This window comes from Eublepharis macularius, chromosome 15 (assembly GCF_028583425.1).
Source record: "Eublepharis macularius isolate TG4126 chromosome 15, MPM_Emac_v1.0, whole genome shotgun sequence".
NCBI classification, from domain to species: Eukaryota; Metazoa; Chordata; class Lepidosauria; order Squamata; family Eublepharidae; genus Eublepharis; species Eublepharis macularius.
The window spans coordinates 22,243,234-22,263,307 of NC_072804.1; the positions used below are offsets into that span (position 1 = coordinate 22,243,234).

General features: G+C 43.4%; 2 protein-coding genes across 3 annotated transcripts in view; one reads left to right on the forward strand and one right to left on the reverse strand.

Moving 5' to 3' along the window:
* The window catches only part of NSG1 (neuronal vesicle trafficking associated 1), a 33,453-nt gene extending 26,453 nt beyond the window's left edge, over window positions 1-7,000 (forward strand). The window contains exons 3-4 of the mRNA XM_054999548.1: window positions 3,533-3,643; window positions 6,722-7,000. Coding sequence (XP_054855523.1) covers window positions 3,533-3,643; window positions 6,722-6,922 — 312 coding nt within the window. The 3' untranslated portion in view covers window positions 6,923-7,000. The remainder of the gene's footprint in view (window positions 1-3,532; window positions 3,644-6,721) is intronic.
* Window positions 7,001-9,835: 2,835 nt separating this feature from the next.
* Window positions 9,836-20,074, reverse strand: part of STX18 (syntaxin 18) — a 64,011-nt gene continuing 53,772 nt past the window's right edge. For both annotated transcript variants that reach the window (XM_054999411.1, XM_054999412.1), the window contains exons 8-11: window positions 19,493-19,551; window positions 16,874-16,943; window positions 13,483-13,563; window positions 9,836-10,404 (exon numbers count right to left, since the gene is read on the reverse strand). In XM_054999411.1, the coding sequence (XP_054855386.1) occupies window positions 10,309-10,404; window positions 13,483-13,563; window positions 16,874-16,943; window positions 19,493-19,551 (306 nt within the window). In that variant the 3' untranslated portion in view covers window positions 9,836-10,308. The remainder of the gene's footprint in view (window positions 10,405-13,482; window positions 13,564-16,873; window positions 16,944-19,492; window positions 19,552-20,074) is intronic.

Consider the following 20,074-nt stretch of genomic DNA (forward strand, 5'->3'; position numbering starts at 1 on the left):
AGATCAGGCTCTCGGGCTATCCAGAGTCAGATGGATTTCCTCACATCAGTCTCTCCTGATCTCTCAGCCAAGGGTTCTTCTGAATCGGCAGCTATGCATCAAAGGCAGTCTGTGAGGACAATCAGGTGTGCCTTTCGTAAGCTCCATCTTGCCAGAGGGCTGTGACCATGTGTTCATCATCTTGGTGCTGAACTACTGTAACAGTAGTTTACATGGGCCTGACCTTGAAGAGTATCCAGGGCCTTCACATCTCTGTGGACAGATGAGGCCTACACCTGATCCCACCTTTCTATAGAATTCCTGAAGTTGCTCAGCTCTGACCGCCTTGTTGGTCTAATGTGCATGAATGGTCACCGCACTGAAAATACTGCTCTGCTTTAACACCTCATCAGTTTGGCATCTATGCATTGTAACAAGTGGGAAGGAGGCAAGCAGCAGTTTCTGGAGGACCATTGAGCGCTTGCTGGTTGCCGGGATTCTTGTTGCTAAAAACTGACCTTGGGAAGGAGCAAATTCCTTTAAAAAGGAATTGGAGTTCCAGGAAATTACAAGGCAGTTATCCTAGAACCTGTTCTGGGTATGTGGATGGAAACATGTTAAAGAGAGAATTCTTAAGCATGTAGGGGAACAAACTTGATCGAGGAAGATCCATTTGCAGTCATGGGGTAAGAGGACGGATCCAGGGATTGGAAAGAGAGCAGAAAGGAAGAGTAAGTGGACACGGCTCTCAGTAGAAGGAAGGAAGTTGTGTCATTTCCCAGGAATCGGCATTAGGAACAATGCTGTTTCGTTCGTTCATAAATGATACGGAATGGAGGTCCAGAGAAATGGTCACGTTTGCAGATAATATCAAATCCTTCAGGGTGGTGAGGCTGCATCGGGAATATTATATACAGTTCTGGTTCGTTGACTTCAGTTGACTTAGGAGGACGTCACTCTGCTTAAGTTGGTACTATAAAATGCTCAAGGGAGTGGAGCCCCTCCAATACATGGGAAGTCTGGGGTGTTTTCATTTCAGAAAAAAAATTACTTAAGAGGACATGATAGAAGTTTATAAAATTATGGATGAAGTGGAGAAAGGGGATGGAGAGAAGTTTTTTCTCCAGCATACTAGAATTCTGTTAGGGAATCTTGGGGTGCTGTTTAGTTTTCTATATGTGACTCTTTGTGGTCTAAGTTGACTAAAGAACTTGTGAATTAAACTCTTTTTTCCCATGTGCTTATCAGTCCTCATTTCATCCTCTATTTTGGTTGTAATAACATGCAGGCCTTGCTGTATACAGTCAGTTTGCAATCTTGAGAACAAATGAAGGCTACGTATGTTTCCTTCCTGCCCTGTTCTCGGCCTTGGGTGTGTTCTTCTTCAGCAATGTAGAGATAACCACGGAGTCTTTCTGATAGTTTATGTTACGTGACCTGAAAGGAAACATAATCTCAACCGATCTATCAATCTATCATGTCCTGAACATCATGAGACATTCACTGGATTGTTTATATATTATTGTAATAATCCTCTGGGCTGTAAGCAATGGTTGTTTACTTGCATCATGCCTGTGTGATGGTATAAATGTTGGTGCCGCCTGATTGTTGACATGCACCCTGCTATGCATCAGGCTTGTTTGAGAACTTCTCATAATAAACATTTTATGGTTCTAAGATCACCAGGTTTGAAGCCTTGATTTATTATTCAGACGAGGAGAGGAAGGGGACCTTGTAATTGGCAACAGAGGTAATAAAAGTTTCCCCCAACAAATTTGTGGGCTGTCCATGAAGTTGATAGACAGTAGGTTCAGGACAAATAGAAGTATTTCTTCATTCAATGAGTCATTGCTTGGTGGAATTCAGTGCCACAGGACGTAATGATGGCCTTTAAAAGGGATTCATGGAGGATGGGCCATTCAGTGCCTTTTCACTGTGGTGACTGAATGGAACCACATTACATTTTATTTTGTCCTATGTATGCAGAGGCTAGAGCTAAACTTCTTGTTAATTTGTTAATGGGGCGCAGCTTTACCTCTGATACTGACAAATTGGTTTTTTTTGTTATCTGATACAGATTCATTTGTCACTAGCAGAGTATCCCTGTTTGATGGTTGTTGGGGGTTTTCCGGGCTGTATTGCCGTGGTCTTGGCATTGTAGTTCCTGACGTTTCGCCAGCAGCTGTGGCTGGCATCTTCAGAGGTGTAGCACCAAAAGACAGAGATCTCTCAGTGTCGCAGTTCTCCAGCCGTGAAAGCCTTCGACAATATATCCCTGTTTGCCTTAGCTGCAAAAAAGATCAGGGCCAAGATTGTTTCCTCAGAAAATTAACTTTCTTCATAACTGTCTAGTCTCATCTTAAATGTTTCTAATCGTACTGTATTTTAATACTGGTCTGAACAATTGGATTTACTAAGGTTCTATTTTAATTGTATTTTATTTTGTTATTCTAATAACTATATTTTATGCCTGTCCTTAACTTTGTATTGTGACGGCCTTTGGCCACATTCAATTAAACCCCTTGACTGACTGACTGACTGACTGACTGACTGACTGACTGAATGGAACCTCCAAGTTCAGGGGCGGTCTACCTCTGAATGCCAGTTGCTGGAGAACTACAATGGGGAGTGCTGTGTTGTAATAGCTGTAGCTTGTTTCATTGTTGTTATTTACAAGTTAGTCCCCCCATTGTCTGTTGCTGGGGAAACTAAACCCTTTGAAACAGGCAGAAAGGAGAAGGAAATGGAGAAAGCAGAATGGGGCTGTAAAGACAGAAGAAAAAATGTGTTAAGAATCCTGCCATGTGTTGTCTCTGTGCCTGCACCAAGCTACACAAGAGGGAGGCATTGGCCGCTGTATCACATGTTGAACAAGATAGACCATTGGTCTGATCCAGCAATGCTACCCTTATATTCTTAATGCTGGATTATATGTACCTTGATCTGATTCTGCAAATTACTTCTTAAGCAGCATTAGTTACTCTGAAGTATTAGGAGATTCTAAGTATTGTGAAGCCAGCCTTTCTTAGGAAGCACCCAGAACACAAACCTTGCAGATAGCTGCTGTTAAAATGCGCTGGTAATCATAGGAGATCAAGGGTAGAATACCCGTTTTGCCTACATGAACTCCTGAGTTCAGTTCTGGCATCTCCAGCTAGGAAGGATCTTGGTGAACCTTGGAGAGCTGGTGATTGTATGCTCAATGTGTGTGATTGTGGGAGCTCCTTCACTAGGCAGATCGGAGCACCAAGCTGCTAAATAGAGAAGAGCCCAGTAGCACCTTTAAGACTAACCAACTTTACTGTAGCATAAGCTTTCGAGAATCACGGTTCTCTTCGTCGGATGCATCGGGCGAAGAGAATGATTCTCGAAAGCTTCTGCTACAGTAAAGTTGGTTAGTCTTAAAGATGCTAGTGGACTCTTTTCTATTTTGCTACTACAGACTAACACGGCTAACTCCTCTGGATCAATGACCAAGCTGCTAAGTTTCTCATCTTGGTGTTAGGCACTATGTGGAATTAATAGCAAATTATAATTTTTTGTCTATTTGCAGGTAACTGTTTTGGTCCTTTTTGCCCTTGCCTTCCTTACCTGTGTTGTATTTCTGGTCGTCTACAAGGTTTACAAGTATGACCACACCTGTCCAGAAGGCTTTGTCTTCAAGGTAATGTATACAGATGGGCTTTTAAAAAAAATTACAGGTCTTCTGATTTCAGAAGAGCTTCAGCACACTTAAAAATATGAAAAGGGAAGGCTGAAGAGCTGGCCTGAAAAATAAACATGATTTGAAGGGTGTGTGTGGGGTGTGGGGTGGGGACATTAGGTGAGACAAACTGGAGCACACTATATCTCCCGTCTGCATCTGACGAAGAGAACTGTGATTCTCGAAAGCTTATGCTACAATAAAGTGGGTTAGTCTTAAAGGTGCTACTGGACTCTTTTTGATTTTGCTACTACAGACTAACATGGCTAACTCCTCTGGATCTAAATCTCCCGTGGATTTCTTGTGACTGGAAGTTGTGTAGGATCGAGGAGGAGAGGTTTTGTTGCTAGTGTTCTTGTAATCTGATGAAAATTCTCCGAGAAGCTGAAGTGAGCAGACTTGGGGAGAATTTTTATCTGCTAAGTTTTCTGGGCTTTGAATCAAATTGATATTTTAATAAACGTGTGTTCTGGACTCTGTGCTAATAGGAGCTTTCAAGAAGGAGAAGGAACTGTGAGAGTTTATTGAAGATGCATAATAATTAATGGCAGGACCACACCAATCCAGAGCTGAAATTCATGCTCCCTTTCTGTGCTTGAGCCTTGAGTCTTTATACTGCATTCAAAAATACCTTTCAAAACAGCCACCCCGTTCTGAAATCAGACATTGTAATTTCCTCTGGAAGTTCAGTTGCTGGGCCTTATCTGATGGTAGAACTGTGTCCTCGGACACCATTAGAAGGAAGTTGCAATTATATATAGTTAATTGGTTGTGTAAATAATGCCCTAGTTGAGTGGCTTAAACAAGAGAACAGCTGCTGACAGTATTTGGCAGTAAGCCAAGGGCTGAGTAGGCTCCAGAAATTCTGTACGAGCCACTCCAAATTCTATGCCACAATAAGTGGAATTCTGAAGCATGTAGAACAGATTGACTGTCTTGTTTTTTTTTTTTTTGCCATATCCTGCAATTCAGTCATTTTTGAATTATTTATTCCATTTTGGTGGCTAGACCAGGAGGTCTGTCGGAAGCCTGGCAGCTCCACTTAAGCCCCCTGGCAATGTTGCTTCTTCAGCTTCTGAGATTTCATCCGCATTGCCTACATCCTGTCATAAGGACCAAAAGCCTTTTAAGCAGCAAACTGGCTCTCAGCAACATGTGCTGCCTGCTGCTATCTCAAAAGATCATGTGTATCCATTGCACACATGCGCGTGCACAAACACACAGGATCGACCACGGGCTCTCTGTGGAGATGTCCAGCAAGAAGGCAGGGTGGCCCTTCCCTTGCTCCCAGACCACATTGTCTTTGTACCAGGTTTTGCAAGCACTTGTAGGAGAAACCACCATTGCTGCTCCACAGCAGCTTAGGGGGAGGGAGAGGTGGCAGTTTGGCAGTGGCAGAAGGGAGCTAACGGGATGGAAAACGTGAGATGTGGACGGTCTCTTGCAGCCCCACACTGGTTTGTTTCGGCCCCATTTTCTTCCTCCATGGGGCTTTGGGCACTATCTACGGCATTATCCCATCCACCCACCCCCAAGCCCTGAAGTAGAGTAGGCAGAATGACTGGTACAAGGTCACCTAGCAAACATCATGGCTGAGCAGACATGTGAACTTCCTGCTAGTCTGATCCATGCCACGTACCCTGGGTCCTAAAGCACAGTGGCTCTTTCTGGATAAAGAGAACTGAATTGAAATTCCTTGATGTCTACATTGTGCAGCGTGCCTGCTCTGGACAGCACAATTTAATTCTATAAATATCTTTACCAGAACTCCTAAAAGGCATATTTTCACAAGGTTATTTTAATGAAACCTCTTCAAAGTGAATGGTCTGCTTTGAAAGGCCCGTGTTAGTATCTGTTGCAGTCAGGAAAGGGGGGGGGAGTGGCTTTCCTTGCTGGGAACAAGCTTCCGCCAAGGTTTCCCTGGAAAGCGCCCCGGTAGTCACTTGCCACCACTCAGGTACCTCCTGAGAACAGCTACACTGATCACCTGGAAAGCCGCTCTTCCAGCTCAGTTCTAGCAAAATAATAAGTAACAAGGTGGAAACCGTGAAAAACTATCTTATAGCAAACTGAGTAGCACCGAAACGGCCTAGCACATAGGAAAAAGTCAGAGAAATATTCCAGAGAAATGTATCAAGGAAGCCAAAAACGCCTTTATAGAACGAAGGTTTATTATAAGAAGAAAAGAGAAAGGGTGGGTGAATTCAAAAGGGGTAGGAAGGAGGACAAAATACAAAATCCAGGGCAAAGCACACTATCACACACCACACAGTCTATCAAATAAAACTGTACTGTTGAGCTAACTCAGCTAAGCACACTTTACCTAAGTTGTAGAAGATTCCTCGGAGTATATACAGAGTTCCATGTAGTACCAAGATAGTGGAGGAGTCCTTAACCCCTGGCCCACTCGTCTTGGGAGTCTCCAGACGTTCCAAAGGTGGGGCCAGAGAAAAGTCCAGAGCTCTCAGATATTTATAGGCAATGGAGTCTGACCTAAGCCAGCCTCCTTGGTGAGATTGATTAGCAAATCTAACCAATCCCAAGCAGAACTCCATCTCTAATGTCAGAGACTATTTCCACCAATCAGAGAATTATTACACAATGGTCCTATCAATTCAATGGCTCTGCACTAACATGACAAAAAACCCAAACTGGTTGCTCTTTGTCAAAAAAGTTGGCCAGGTGACCGTAATGTGGGAATCTAAAGCGTTATTCTCATGTAAGCCCCAGGGGCCCAAGAACCCAGATGCTCTAAGTGGCACTCTTGAGTCATACTGAATCTTAGGGCTCCGTCACAGTATCATAGTAGAATATCTGGAATTTATGAAGGGCAGGGCACGGCTAAAGATAACGTCTAAATCTCATCGATCTGAACGAGAAACGTAAGCATCTGTTTCAGTCTCTCCTTATGGAAATTGGGGGTGTGGTTTAGAAGTGCTTCATTTTGGCTGGCTCATACATCGTGTTCGTCGTTCAAAATAATACAGGTAATTTTGTGGTTTGCTGATGGTTTAATCCAAGCGGTGGATTGTCTTTCAGAACAATCAGTGCATTCCGGCTGGATTAGAAAACTACTACTCTGAACAAGACTCTAGTGCTAGAGGGAAATTTTATACCGTTATAAACCACTACAACCTGGCCAAACAGACCATCACGCGCTCCGTGTCTCCCTGGATGACGGTCCTTTCGGAAGAAAAACTGTCTGAGCAAGAGACAGAAGCAGCGGAGAAGTCGGCTTAGAGTGATTGATCTTGGTGATCCGAAGGTACCGAGCGAGCTTTTCATGGAACGTCTCATTGTTACTGATAATTTAGAGGTTACTTCTATTTATGGTGTAATTGCTTCTGTTTGCTGATAACTGCTTTGCAAAAAGGAAAAATAAGAAAATGAATACTTGCTACAGATCATTAATGGGCTTAAAGCCAAGTGCATATCAGCATTGCTGTAGAGCTTTAACACCACCTTCTGCTAAGAAATCCAACTTTAGGTACCTTCTTCCAATTTAAAATTTTTGTTGGGATGGGCAGGGGTTTCGGCACAGGGAAGAATTGAGCATTTTACTGTATGTACTTTTTAAAAAAACCACACAAGGTTTTTGCTATCTGAATCCCCATTGCCATAACTAGAAAGGATGTGTTGCTTAGCTATGAAATGCACCTAAAATTGGCTTTCAGCTCCAGAAAGGGTACCGAGAAACAAAGAAAGCCTGTTTTTTGCTCAGTGTACCAGATTGTAAAAGTGGTAATTAAGTTTTTTGCAATGAGGCATGCTTAACTGTTGTTTTGTCATAGCTGTGAAAAGACTTTCACTGCGTTTCCACTGTGGCTAGAGAAACTTGTCAATGGGCGTACACCAGAACACAAGGAGATGTAGATTTTAATGATGGATAATAAAGGACAATGTCTGTGCAAGACCAGAAGGTGGTAAGACATTCTGAGGAGTGAGGGAGCCCTTATGGCCTGAACAGGCAGATGCCCTTCCCTGTAGATGGGAGCCCCCACTGTAATTTGACTGATAAGACAGAAGAAATAATTTGGTTAGAATTTTTTCTTTTGTACATTAAAATGTCTCTCTTTTCCCGTGTTGCAAGATGTTTCATGTTAGCAGCACCGTTTGCCATTCCCTAATCTTTAAATTGCGTTCACTACAACCCTAAGCAACCTTACTAAGAAATCAATTCCATTTAACTCAGTGGGACTACCCCGTAAAGATGCTTAGGTCTGGGTGAATGGAAGCAGTGTGGGGAGCGTGCATTAAATCTCTACCCGTGCCCATTGAAGTTTTGAGATGGCGTGTAGGGAGGGATAAAAAACCTGAGTCGTGCTTTCTTAAGGCAAGCAGGTGGGTGTGGGGAGAGGGGTCTTAGAGAAGCCTAGAATTGTAGGCGCACCTTTGGATTTGAAGTTTTATTGTGTTGGCAACATTTTTCAACTGTTTCTTGTTTGCTATTTGAAGACCCATCAAAATACATTACAAAGCTTCATTTGATTAACTTTCTAGTCAGCAAAAATGGCTAGACACTGCTGGCCAGCCTGTGGCACAAGCAGTGGGGTTTGTAGCATGCTTAGACCAAGACAAGGAGGACTTTATGGACCTGACTGGGTTAGCGTCAGGCTTGGACTTTTGCTCCACTTGTCCTCCAGTGCTGTGCTAGCGCATGCTTCCAGGAGCTGGGCTGCAAACTAGACGTCCAGCCCAAGCCCCCGGGGCAATCGGCCCCCCACAAACTGCCAGAATTGCTGGCCACCACTGAGCTTAAGCATTGAGTTAGTTGCTAATCGCCCTTTTTGTTCATGTTCTGAATGTGATCTTTCCCAGTGGACATGTCAAAAGTTTCATTGTTTTGGTAGGCTCACTGTACAAAAATGAGGAAGGGGGGGGGGGAGGCTTCTTCTGTCTGTAGTAGAACAAACATGGTCGGTTCCACTTCTGGCTTACCTTTTCTTCCAGTATATTTCAGCATTGCAGCCTGCTCAGAAACATCTATTGTTTTTCCATTTAGAAATTTTTTAAAACCAAGCATAGTTAAGTGTTGTAAAAGGCTTTTTTAGTAATGTTATCACTGCTGTGTGGAATGCATAAAAAGCAATAAACTATGTGCCAAAACTTTCTTTTGCATTAAAAAAAGAGTTCAATCCCATATAAACATGTTAAACTATACCATGTTTGTATTTCCTAGTAGACATGTACCTTATTGAATGTAAACTCACATGTAACTTTTGACATTTTCACTCTGTGTAAAATAAAGAACAAAAAATACGACGATGCCTCTTAAATTTAGTATGTTCATGTATATTACAGATTAAGACGACAAGCCCAAGGTCAGATCACTGCACTGTATTTACTACCCACCCTTCTTCGACTTCTGCTTTTCTGACTCTTGTTTCTGTTGATGATTACGGTGGAATGGAGACTATGGTTTACTAGTTCCTTGTGCTAAGGGTCTTTTTTCCCCTAAAAAAAGAGGAAAGAATTTGGCAGGGAGAGTTCCATTGATGTCAACGGTGATGGTGCCTATAAACCATTCCTTTTAGAAAGTTAAACGGTCAGGTTGGCACAATGCAAGCTAGGGCTGACTCTCTGCTCCCCTGAGGTCTGCCCATTTGGATCCTCAACTTTAAGCTCTGGTAGGCTGGTTCATATGTTGATACCAGGGCTTTTTTTCTGGGAACAGAGGTGGTGGAACTCAGTGGGTTGCCCTTGGAGAAAATGGTCACATGGCCGGTGGCCCCGTCCCCTGATCTCCAGACAGAGGGGAGTTTAGATCGCCCTCCACGCTGCAGCACAGAGGGCGATCTAAACTCCCCTCTGTCTGGAGATCAGGGGACGGGGCCACCGGCCATGTGACCATTTTCAAGAGGTTCCGGAACTCCGTTCCACCGTGTTCCTCCTGAAAAAAAGCCCTGGTTGATACTGATTTAAGTACACAACAAGTTTTTGCAGTACTGTACTTACAGCTGTTCATATATGACAACCCAGTCCTGTTGGGTAAACATTCCACTGAAAATGTCAAATCCCTAACAGGCACCTTTGCATACGGTTGACTGTTCTGACTATTGCTGTGAATTTCAGTGGGATCAACATAAAACAAAGGGAGCTGTGGACCACTGCCACAATGTGAGAGTGGCTAAAGAATTACTACCAGCCATCAGCCTGTGTAATTTTTTTAATTGAGTGGGGGACTGTGGAATTAAAAGCAGCTTTACGAGAATGTTGGGGGAAGTGATTTCTGTTTACACTTTGCCAACATTTTCCGTTGCAAACCCTCGAATCGTCTTCACAGCTGAACAAGGAAACAAGTTTTTGCAGGAACTGCCATTGCACTGGATGAGAATCTCCGGCTGGTTGCTCAGCTTCAGTCTGCTAGCTCAGTCACACGGTTGAACTTTTTAAAGGTGGTATTTCGTTTCAGCACATTCCTGAGTAGTGTAAAAACGAACGCGACCAAATTATTCCACGTGAGCGTGTACAAAAACACATGCCTCTGACAATATCTTTCCACCACAATGACGCATGAAGTACAGGATATCTTGGTTTGCAAAGAAAATTTCTTTGGCCAGTGGTCAGTCGAAGGGGGCCTCAGCAGACTTCAGTTGCGGTACACAAGGGCAGTAAATATGCCTGGGTTAGCTGCCGTACCAGTCCAAGAACAGCAAAGAAAAGGAACACATCACAAGGAAGAAGAGAATCCACACACGAAATCCAGCGTTATTCTTGATGGCCTGTAGAAAAATAATGCCTGTTACTTTCCCCCACAACATTCACATGCAGGCAAAGGCAGCATTCAGGCATTTTTGCCTAGTGAGGATGAACCTGTGTGATGTTCTCAAGTTCCCCCATCCTCTTGTCCACAGAACACAGCTGAAGGCATACTGCTTTCAGAAGCATCTGGTCGAATTCCAGTTTGCCATGACGTCCACTGGTGCGTGCCTGGGCAAACTGGCATGTATTTCTTCCCTGCAGTGCAGGATGGGAGGCTTCCAAAATCAGGAAATGGTGCAAGGGGAGGAGGAAGATCCCAGGCTCAGTCAAACCAACCTCAGTGCTGCCTATGGGTTGGGTCCTATATGGCGGATCTGTCCTCACTTTCCCCTTTGTTCAGCAGCCCCCCCCCCCCCCGAATAGCCAGGGTCAAGGGAGCCTTGCTGACAAAATGCCATGCAGCACAAGACAGGGAATCGGGCAATTTGCACTGAAAAATTTCCTCTGCTCCATCATTAGAGGGAGGGGTCAATTATCGTTCCTTTGCACTGCAGCCCCCCCGCCCCCCCTTGGCATTCTGGCCATGAAGCGCCAGCTTTTCAGGAGACCCAAGAGGCTGCTGGGGAAAGGGGGGGGGGAAAGACCGCTGTATGGGCACCTTTGTACTTGCCTTTCATAAGACCTGATTCAGAATCTTTTTTATTTTCAAACCTTGACCCATTTTGCTAAAGATGAGTAAAGTCAGGCCTTTAGATGCCTAATTATATGCAGGGCTTTTTTTCAGCAGGAACGCGGGGGAACAGAGTTCCAGAACCTCTTGAAAGTGGTCACATGGCTGGTGGCCCCGCCCCCTGATCTCCAGACAGAGGGGAGTTTAGATTGCCCTCTGCGCCACCGTGTGGACGGCAATCTAAACACCCCTCTGTCTGGAGATCGGGGCGGGGCCACCAGTCATGTGACCATTTTCTCCGAGGACAACCCACTGAGTTCCACCACCTCTTTTCCCGGAAAAAAAGCCCTGATTATATGTGAACATGTTGGGTAGCCATGATAAGTCTGTCTGTAGCAGTAGAAAAGAGCAAGAGTCCAGTAGCACCTATAAGACTTAAAAAAAATTGTGTTAGGTTATGAGCTTTCGTGAATTACAGCTCTGAAGAAGTGATCTGTGACTCACGAAAGCTTATAGCCTGCCACAAATTTTGTTAGTCTTATAGGTGCAATGGGACGCTTATTCTTTTCTATATGTGAACAGCATATTTTAAAGAACAGAATACACTAAAGCTAATGGGGATACCAGTTTAAATTGCCTTATCTTAAGTAGGATTCACTACATTTAGCTGAATATCTGACACAGAAAATTAAAGGTGGACACAGTCCCATTTTAAAACCCGTAAGGGAGGGTTTCTTTAGTAAAAAGTACCTTTTCTGAACAAAGGCAAACTTTGAAAAACAGTTTGCAAGTTTTCAGAGTGACCTATTTTAAATTGGAGGGGGAGCATTTGGCTGTGGAGGGTACCTGTTGGCTAGAATCTGTTACATTGCAGGTGTGTACATACACATACGGGAACTCAACACAAACAAATGCATGCTTCTATACTGCTTCAAGAGCACTCGTCAACTACTGTGCTTTGTCTCTCTATAAGTCTTTCAAATCATTTGCAAAACTCTGGGCTTGATCCAGTCTTGCTCTGGGCACAGGGCCTGCACAGTGATCCCTCATAAAGCATAACACATCCTCCTTGCCTCTCTCTCGCCAAAGAAATCTCTCTGCCTGGCTGTGACAAGGAGTGGGACATCTGTGCCCCCTTCCCCTAGCCAAGGAATACAAGCCTGTGGACTATCTTGCATTCCTTGACCAAGGGAAGGGGCAGATGGTAGCTACTGTAAGCTTGCAGGGACCCCACCCCCCCTTCCCCCAAGTACATCACGGCTGCTTGGCCAACTCGTGTGTGCTGAATGGGGAAGGAATAGAGAGCTCCCTTATATCCATTGGGAAGACAACTTTCTGGATCCAAGATGCAATAACAACAATATACAAAATGATTTGCAAGGAGAATGTTCATGTACCTGTTTATTATTTGGGGGGGGGGCACTTCCATGCTTTTGCCTTCTGTTGTAATAATTCTTTGCTCATTAAGCAAAGTTTCGTTTTACAACAAAGGACATATTCAGTTCTTTTGAAGTTCAACATGGGGAGGTTAGTCGTGGACTGATCCTTTCCCTTTTTTGTGTGTTTTAAAATGTAAGGTTTTTTTTAAAAAATAAAGTGAATAATGAATATATATATCCTGTCTGATTTTTTAAAAAAAAATATGGATATTTTTAAAGGGATGTAGAAGATGTATATGCTGCCTCTCCAGAGACCTCTTTGAGGCGGCTCCCAACTCAGAAAATAAAAGAACAGCATTACAAACAAGCCAAGGTCAGCCAGTCCAAAGTCAAAGGCTCCAGTAGCGTTCAGCTTGAAGGCCCAGCAGCACACCAGACCAGAGAGACCATGCCAGCTAAGATACAGCATGAAGAAGTTGTTTGCAGCCATGCCAGTCCCAAACCCAAAAGCACAATGCACACAATACCTTTTATTAGGACCGACCAGGGGACACACATGCAAGCTTTCAAGTTCTCCAGAGCTCTTTTTAAGGCTGGATGTTACAAAAAACAGAGCTCTGGAAAGGGAGGATGCCTCAGGACTTGACATTAAGTCCCGCTCTGCGTTAGACGCGGATGACTCAATACAAAGAAGAAGATGATTCAATACAGTAAGAAATACAAAGTCTGACAAATGTCTCTAATCTTTCTCTAAACCAGCAAATCCCCTTTTTTGAAAAGACCAGAAAATGGCCATTCCCTGCCAGAATCGAGTCTTGCATCTCCTGTAATTTGAAAGGCTTCATGGAAAGATAAGAAGCAAAGTCAAAACCCGTGTCTGTCTCAGCAGACCAAGATGGGGCACTTCAGCAAAAGATCTCGTCGAAGGTATAACGGGCAAGGTCACCAGAGTGCTCTCAAATCCCATTTTGGGCAGGCTGCTACGATGGGGCCTGTCAGACTTTAATCAAGAAACATTTGATTGAACACACAAAAATTGTTTACATTACCTCTCGTATGTCTTCATTGCCTTCCTTGATGTTCTCTGTTGCACCCACAACTAACTGATGGATATTGTCAATTTCAACTTCCTGAAATCAGATGTGTATATTGAAAAACTGCTCACAGTCAAGAATCTTGGATGAATATAAAAGACCAAACAGCACAGGAAAAAAAATCACTTTACATTCATCTGAAGGTATGGAGGCCAGAACTGGGCAGAAAGACGCCCCACATGGCTGCTATTGAAAGCAAGCTCTGCTCTGCATTTCCTCCTCTCCCACAGCATCATGGGATACTACTCAGCGAGTCAGGAGATGCCGTCATTTTACAAGGCTCCCTTGCCTGGCTCCCCTACATTAATCCACACGTGAGAGCATCACAGAGATAAACAGCAAAAAAAGCAAGCGAACAAATGCACCGTGAAAACCTTACTAACCAAGTGAAATAAACTCTATTGGTGTATGTACAGTGTATCAAGAAATAAATACAAAGAAACCGTCAATATTGCAAATCAAGTTCCTACCGCTACTGCGGTAGACATAGGAATCGTTATGGACATGTTCTTCTTTTTCATGGAGTAGCGGCTTTTGTGATAACTGCCAGAGGAAGGAATACAGAAACGGGAAGGAAATACTGGTACCCTCGTTGCAGTTACACCTCTACTACACCTCCACCATTGGAACATCTCCTCCTGGAAATGAATTGGACTCTGTCTCATTAAGACTTTGGTCTTACATAAATTTATATACTCAAGGCACTAGCACTTTAGCATTGTAAGCAGAGGTCACTTTAAATCTATGTTTATACACAGAGTCTGCTGTTTAGCTTGCCTTCCAAAGGACATGCGACCTTGCAGATACGTTATAATAAGATGCCTTAGAGTGGTGTTGCGCAGCCAGAAATTACTGTACATCAAAACTTGAATTAATTTGCAATATTGACTGTTTCTTTGTATTTATTTCTTGATACACTGTACATATACCAATAGAGTTTATTTTACTTTGTTAGTAAGGTTTTCACGGTGCATTTGTTCACTTGCTTTTTTGCTGGTTCCCCTTCATTGGCTGCCACTTGCATAGGAGGGCAAGCTCATAACCCAATTACATTACACTACCTGTTCAGCACACCCCAGATGTTACTGGGGAACGGAGAGGAGACACAAGACACAGACACCTTAGCATTTACTTCTGGCCTTATGGACTAAATTCACAAATCTTAGCAAAACTAGAGAGATTGCCAGTCCACTGCTATTGCGAACAGTCTCTCTACTTTCCTTGTTTACATCTGAATTTTACGTAATTACGTCTCATTCTGTATTTGTGTGTGTGTGTGTGTATAGATCCAGAGGAGTTAGCTGTGTTAGTCTGTAGTAGCAAAATCAAAAAGAGTCCAGTAGCACCTTTAAGACTAACCAACTTTATTGTAGCATAAGCTTTCGAGAATCACAGTTCTCTTCGTCAGATGCATGGAGGGCAAGAAGAAACTGGTCAGATATAGAGGAGGAGAGGGGAGGGAGGAGTAGATGCAAACAGAAAGCTACAGAAGCAAGTTGTAGAAGAAGCAGCTGTTTGCATCTACTCCTCCCTCCCCTCTCCTCCTCTATATCTGACCAGTTTCTTCTTGCCCTCCATGCATCTGACGAAGAGAACTGTGATTCTCGAAAGCTTATGCTACAATAAAGTTGGTTAGTCTTAAAGGTGCTACTGGACTCTTTGTGTGTGTATAAAATCATCATAATCCGTACAGGCAAGATCCAATCATAGCATCTGAAGAAGTGAGCTCTAGTCCAGTAAAGCTTATTCTAGAATAAAATCTGGTTTATCTTTAAAGTGCCACAAGATTCCTACATATACAGAATGAAAGATAAAGGAAGCACCTGGCAGGATGCTACTGAAATATGTCTGCCTGTGTCAGTGAAAGTTCAGGAAACAAAGAAAGCATTTAAGCAGAATTTCAGTACTTCTATAAATATCTGCCTGAACAATAGAAAAATATGGCACTGGGCTTTGAACAAAGGCCCACTTCTTCAATGTAATGCTTTCTTATAATTGAAGATAGTATAAGTTAACCAATAAACCCACAGGCACATCCATTAGCTCTGAGGACATGCATACAGGATGATTTCTTGAAGTGCTCTGTGCGACCCTCACACCTCTGTGATATTGTCAATGAATTCCATAAAGCTGATAGAAGTCTTTCTACAAGTTGCATTTGGCACTTCCTTCTTGCAGACTTTTCTACAACTCTAGAGATTTGCACTACGTCGTCACCAATATGTGGATGACACTATTATCTTGCACTTCCAGGGAGGCTGTGGAAACTGTAAGCAGGTGCCTGGAGGCAGTTTCAGGATGGATGGGGGCTAACAAGCTGAGACTTAATCCTGACAAAATGGGAGCTGCTACTGGTAGGGGGAATGGTTTGACCCTGTTGTGGATGGGGTTGCAGTCCCCCTAAAGAAGCAGGCTCATAGCTGAAGGTGCTGCTGGACCTGGGCCTTTTGTGAGGCCCAGGTCCAGCAACAGAGGCCAGGGTTGCCTTTCGCCATGTCCCACTGGTGAGCCAGCTGCAGCTCTTCCTAGGTGGGAAAGAGCTTGCCACTGTGGTGCATGCCCTGGTAACATTCAGATTAGATTACTTCAATGCACTCTATGCTGGGCTGCCCTTGAAGGCTGCCCAGAAACTACCGTTGATACAGAATGATGTAGCTGGAGTGTTGACTGGAGTTGGTCGTAGGGACTTGTATCACTCCAGTCTTGATCCATCCTCACTGGCTCCCAGTTTGCTTCCAGGCCTAATTCAAGGTGCTGGTACTGACCTTTAAAGCCCTATATGGCTTGGGACCAACTACCTTAAGGACTGCCTGCTCTCATATGCACCTACCCATCAACTCGGGTCAGCTCCAGAGGCCCTGCTTTATGTGCCCCTGCCCTCTCAAGCTAGACGGGTGGCAACACAAGAAAGAGCCTTCTCAGTCACGGCGCCAAAACTTTGGAATTCCCTTGCCAGGAAGATTCACCTGTCTCCCTCTGTCATAGACTTCCATAGACTTTTTTGTTTCATTTGGCATACCCCCCCCCAGTCAACTCCTATTGACCCTCCTCCCTGGTTGAGTATGCGTTTGCTTGTGTTTGTCTGTAAGCCCATATGTTTTTATTGTATTTATTATATATGTATTTTAAATGTTATTTTAATGTCTTATCTGTTGTTTGCCACCTTGGGAACCCTATTTTGGGTGGAAAGGTGGCATATAAATGTTTTAAATTAAATTTTTTAAAAAAACTCTGAGAGCTGCTCTGAACTGGGTCCCACCAAAGCCAAACAGGCACCCTAGAGGGAAAGGGGATTGAGAGTGAAAAGGCCAACAAATCACCCCCCCCCCCACACACGAGGTTTTACCTGTTTCAAGACATTTTCTGTGAATATCTCTTGAAGTCGAGATATTTCAACCACCTTGCCTTCAATTTGTCTACAAAACATAAAAGAAAGCCACACTATGGTAAGTGCAATTTCCTCCTCCCCATTTCTTGTAGTAAAATATCTATAGAATATGGTATATTTCTAATCAACTAAAGAACTGCAAATCAAACAAAGCAGGTTACCGAAAAGGTACTTTAAGTCAACAATTTCTGTAGGGATGGGCACGAACTGAAATACGAACCAAAGTTCATCACAAACTGGGCCATTTTTATTTTTATTTTGGTTTGCAATCCAGCGGTTCACTGGAGCTCATTTCTGATGAACTGCGATGAACCACTATGATTTTTGGGGTGGTTCATTTTTCGGTTCATCACTGCAGACAGCCTGGTGCTGATCAATCAATTCCCTAGGCAATGGCGGGTGGGGGTTGGACTTCTGCAGACCGTAAAATGGCCCCAAAAATGATGTAGAAATGAAGCAAATGAACCAGTTCGCGAACCAGGCAAGTTCATGGTGCTACATGAAGCGTGATGAACCACGAACCGCCATTTTCCTGGTTCATGCCCATCTCTAGTGAGGACTTACAATAGCTTATAGCACCTTCATACAACCAGACTACAGCAGTGTAGCTGGAATTAGTTCAATGACTTTGCCTAGGCATTTCTACAACCGATTTTTAATGCATGTTCAGGATTGATCTTGAGCTATTTATCCAAAAATATGGAATATGGAATGATGCAATTTTTTCATCAACCACTGTACTATCTTTTGAGACAGTTCAAGCCTTTGGTATATCCTAAGCATATCACACAAATAGCAACAATGGAAGAACGTGGAAGCTGTCAGGACATAACTATAAAATGAATCATTCCTGAGTCATTATGGTGGCATCAAAAGGACTGAGTTCCATCTTGGACAAGCTTGCTTATTACATGGGTATAATAGAAGTCTAAACCTTGTGTGTTAAGTCTCTTCTGACTTATGGTGACCCTATGAATTAATGGCCCTGACCAGTATAGCTCAGGCTAGCCTGATTTCATCAGCTCTCAGAAGCTAAGCAGGGTCAGCCTTAATATTTGAATGAGAGACCACCAAGGAAGTCTACGTAGAGGCAGACAACAGCAAACCACCTCTGAGCATCTCTTGCCTTGAAAACTCTATGATGTCACTATTAATTGGCTGTGACTTGATGGCAAAAAGAATTAATGGCCTCCCAAACATCCTATTATTAACAGCCTTGCTCAGGTCTTCCAAACTAAAGACTGTGGCTTCCTTTCTCAAGTCAATTCACCTCATTTGGGGTCTTCCTTTTTTCCAAGTGCCTTCCACCTTTCCTAGCACTATCGTCTTTTGCAAAGAGTCACATCTTCTCATGATGTGACCAAAGTACAATAGCCTCAGATTAGTCACCTTAGTTTCTAGGGATAATTCAGGCTTGATTTAATCAGGAACCCACTTATTTCTCTTTTTGGCGGTCCATGGGATCCTTACAACTCTTCTCCAACACTCCATTTCGAATGAATCAATTTTCTGCTTATTCATTGACCTGACTTTCACACCCATACATTGTCATGGGAATTAAACCTAAACCTAAATCTTAGAGCCCCCTCCCACCTCATTTCACAATTTTTAAAGGGAGGAGGACAGTAGTATAGCATCTGTTTTGTATGCAGAAGATGCTAGGTTCAATCCCCAGCTTCTGTAGTTTAAAGAGATCCAAGCAAAATATTCAGAGAAGAACACTAGTCTTCAATGGATGCACCAGAACTCACAGGCAGGGTCCTCTTTGACCAAAAGACGACCCAATAGCACTGCCATTGTCTCATTTGCTAGGGGTTTGTTTTGTTACACAAAAGAGGGGTAGGTGAAAGAGAGATAAAGGAAGACAATAAAAATTAAACAATGGCTCCCACTGTGTAGATTGGGGTGAAAAGAGGGTTCTGCATCTAAAAAAAGACAAGGTAGTCCAAGGCTCATCAGTACTCAAGTCGAGACAGCAGCAGCCACAAGACAACTCAGGTCCTAAAGTGAGGATTTGAGTCAGCTCCCCCCTGCCCCTGTGCAGCAGCACAACGAAAGGAAGAGGAGCGCTTTATGGTGAGTCACAGCAGTGCCCAGCGGAACAGCCACTGGGGCAGTATCAGAAGCAGCCAAGGGCTGGGAGCAGAGGCTCGTGTCGACACTCTTCTTGCTGATCCTACAACAGTATCACAGGAGGAGGCGTCTTCTTTTTGGTTTGTTTTACAAAGGCACTGTAAGCCACTCAGGGTGGCAACATGGGTTCAAAGGTGGACTATGGAAATTCCTTCCTTGATCATGCATGTAAACTCAAAATACCCAGTGACACTGAGCAGTTCCAGTTTTTAACCTCACTTGCTGGAAGCAGACTCCAGTCATACCAATACACACTTCCTGAACTGAACTGGTTGAATTGTCTATGTAGTATGGATGGACTGACAACTCCAGCAGCACACTCAAGTAAAGGTGTCCAATTAGAGAGAGGGACAGAAAGAGAGATCCCATGAATGTTTCCACATAAAGGGAGTGCATGCGCTGATTAGAACAACCCACAAGGGACAAGCAAATAGAAATGCATACCTGACTTCGTCAAACAGGCTGTTCATTTCCCCAACCAGGCGCTGGTTTTCTTGCTCAAACTAGAAGGAGAAAAAGGGGCACAAATATCTTAAAGAGAGATCTGTCATCCATCTTGGTTAAAGCAAAAAGGGAGGTGAGTAAAGATACCCCTCAAAATGTTGGCATGTTTCTTTGAGTCTGATTTATTAGAAGGGCAATATCGTGGTGTCCCGTTTCACGAGCATTTATGCCCTTGTGCTACTGAGGAGATCGAAACAATTGGACATGTACAGTGACCTCAGACACTCATTTATCCTGCCTATCCTCCAAAAAACCCCAGGAAGATCAGAGGAATGGTTCACCTCCTTTCTTCTAGCTGACTTTGAGCCTGGAATCTGGGACACAGTCATTAGATTCTCTGCAGCTGCCAGAGTCTACTGAGGTACAGTGCTGGTATAGTGAATTATATTTCCTTTTTTTATTGTATACATTGTATATATTTTCCTTGAATTGCTCTATTAATATATGTTTAATGTTGCTGGTCTTTGACTGTAATAAATTATTTGATTTGAGTCAAACGGCACCTATCCCATTTTTCAGCTC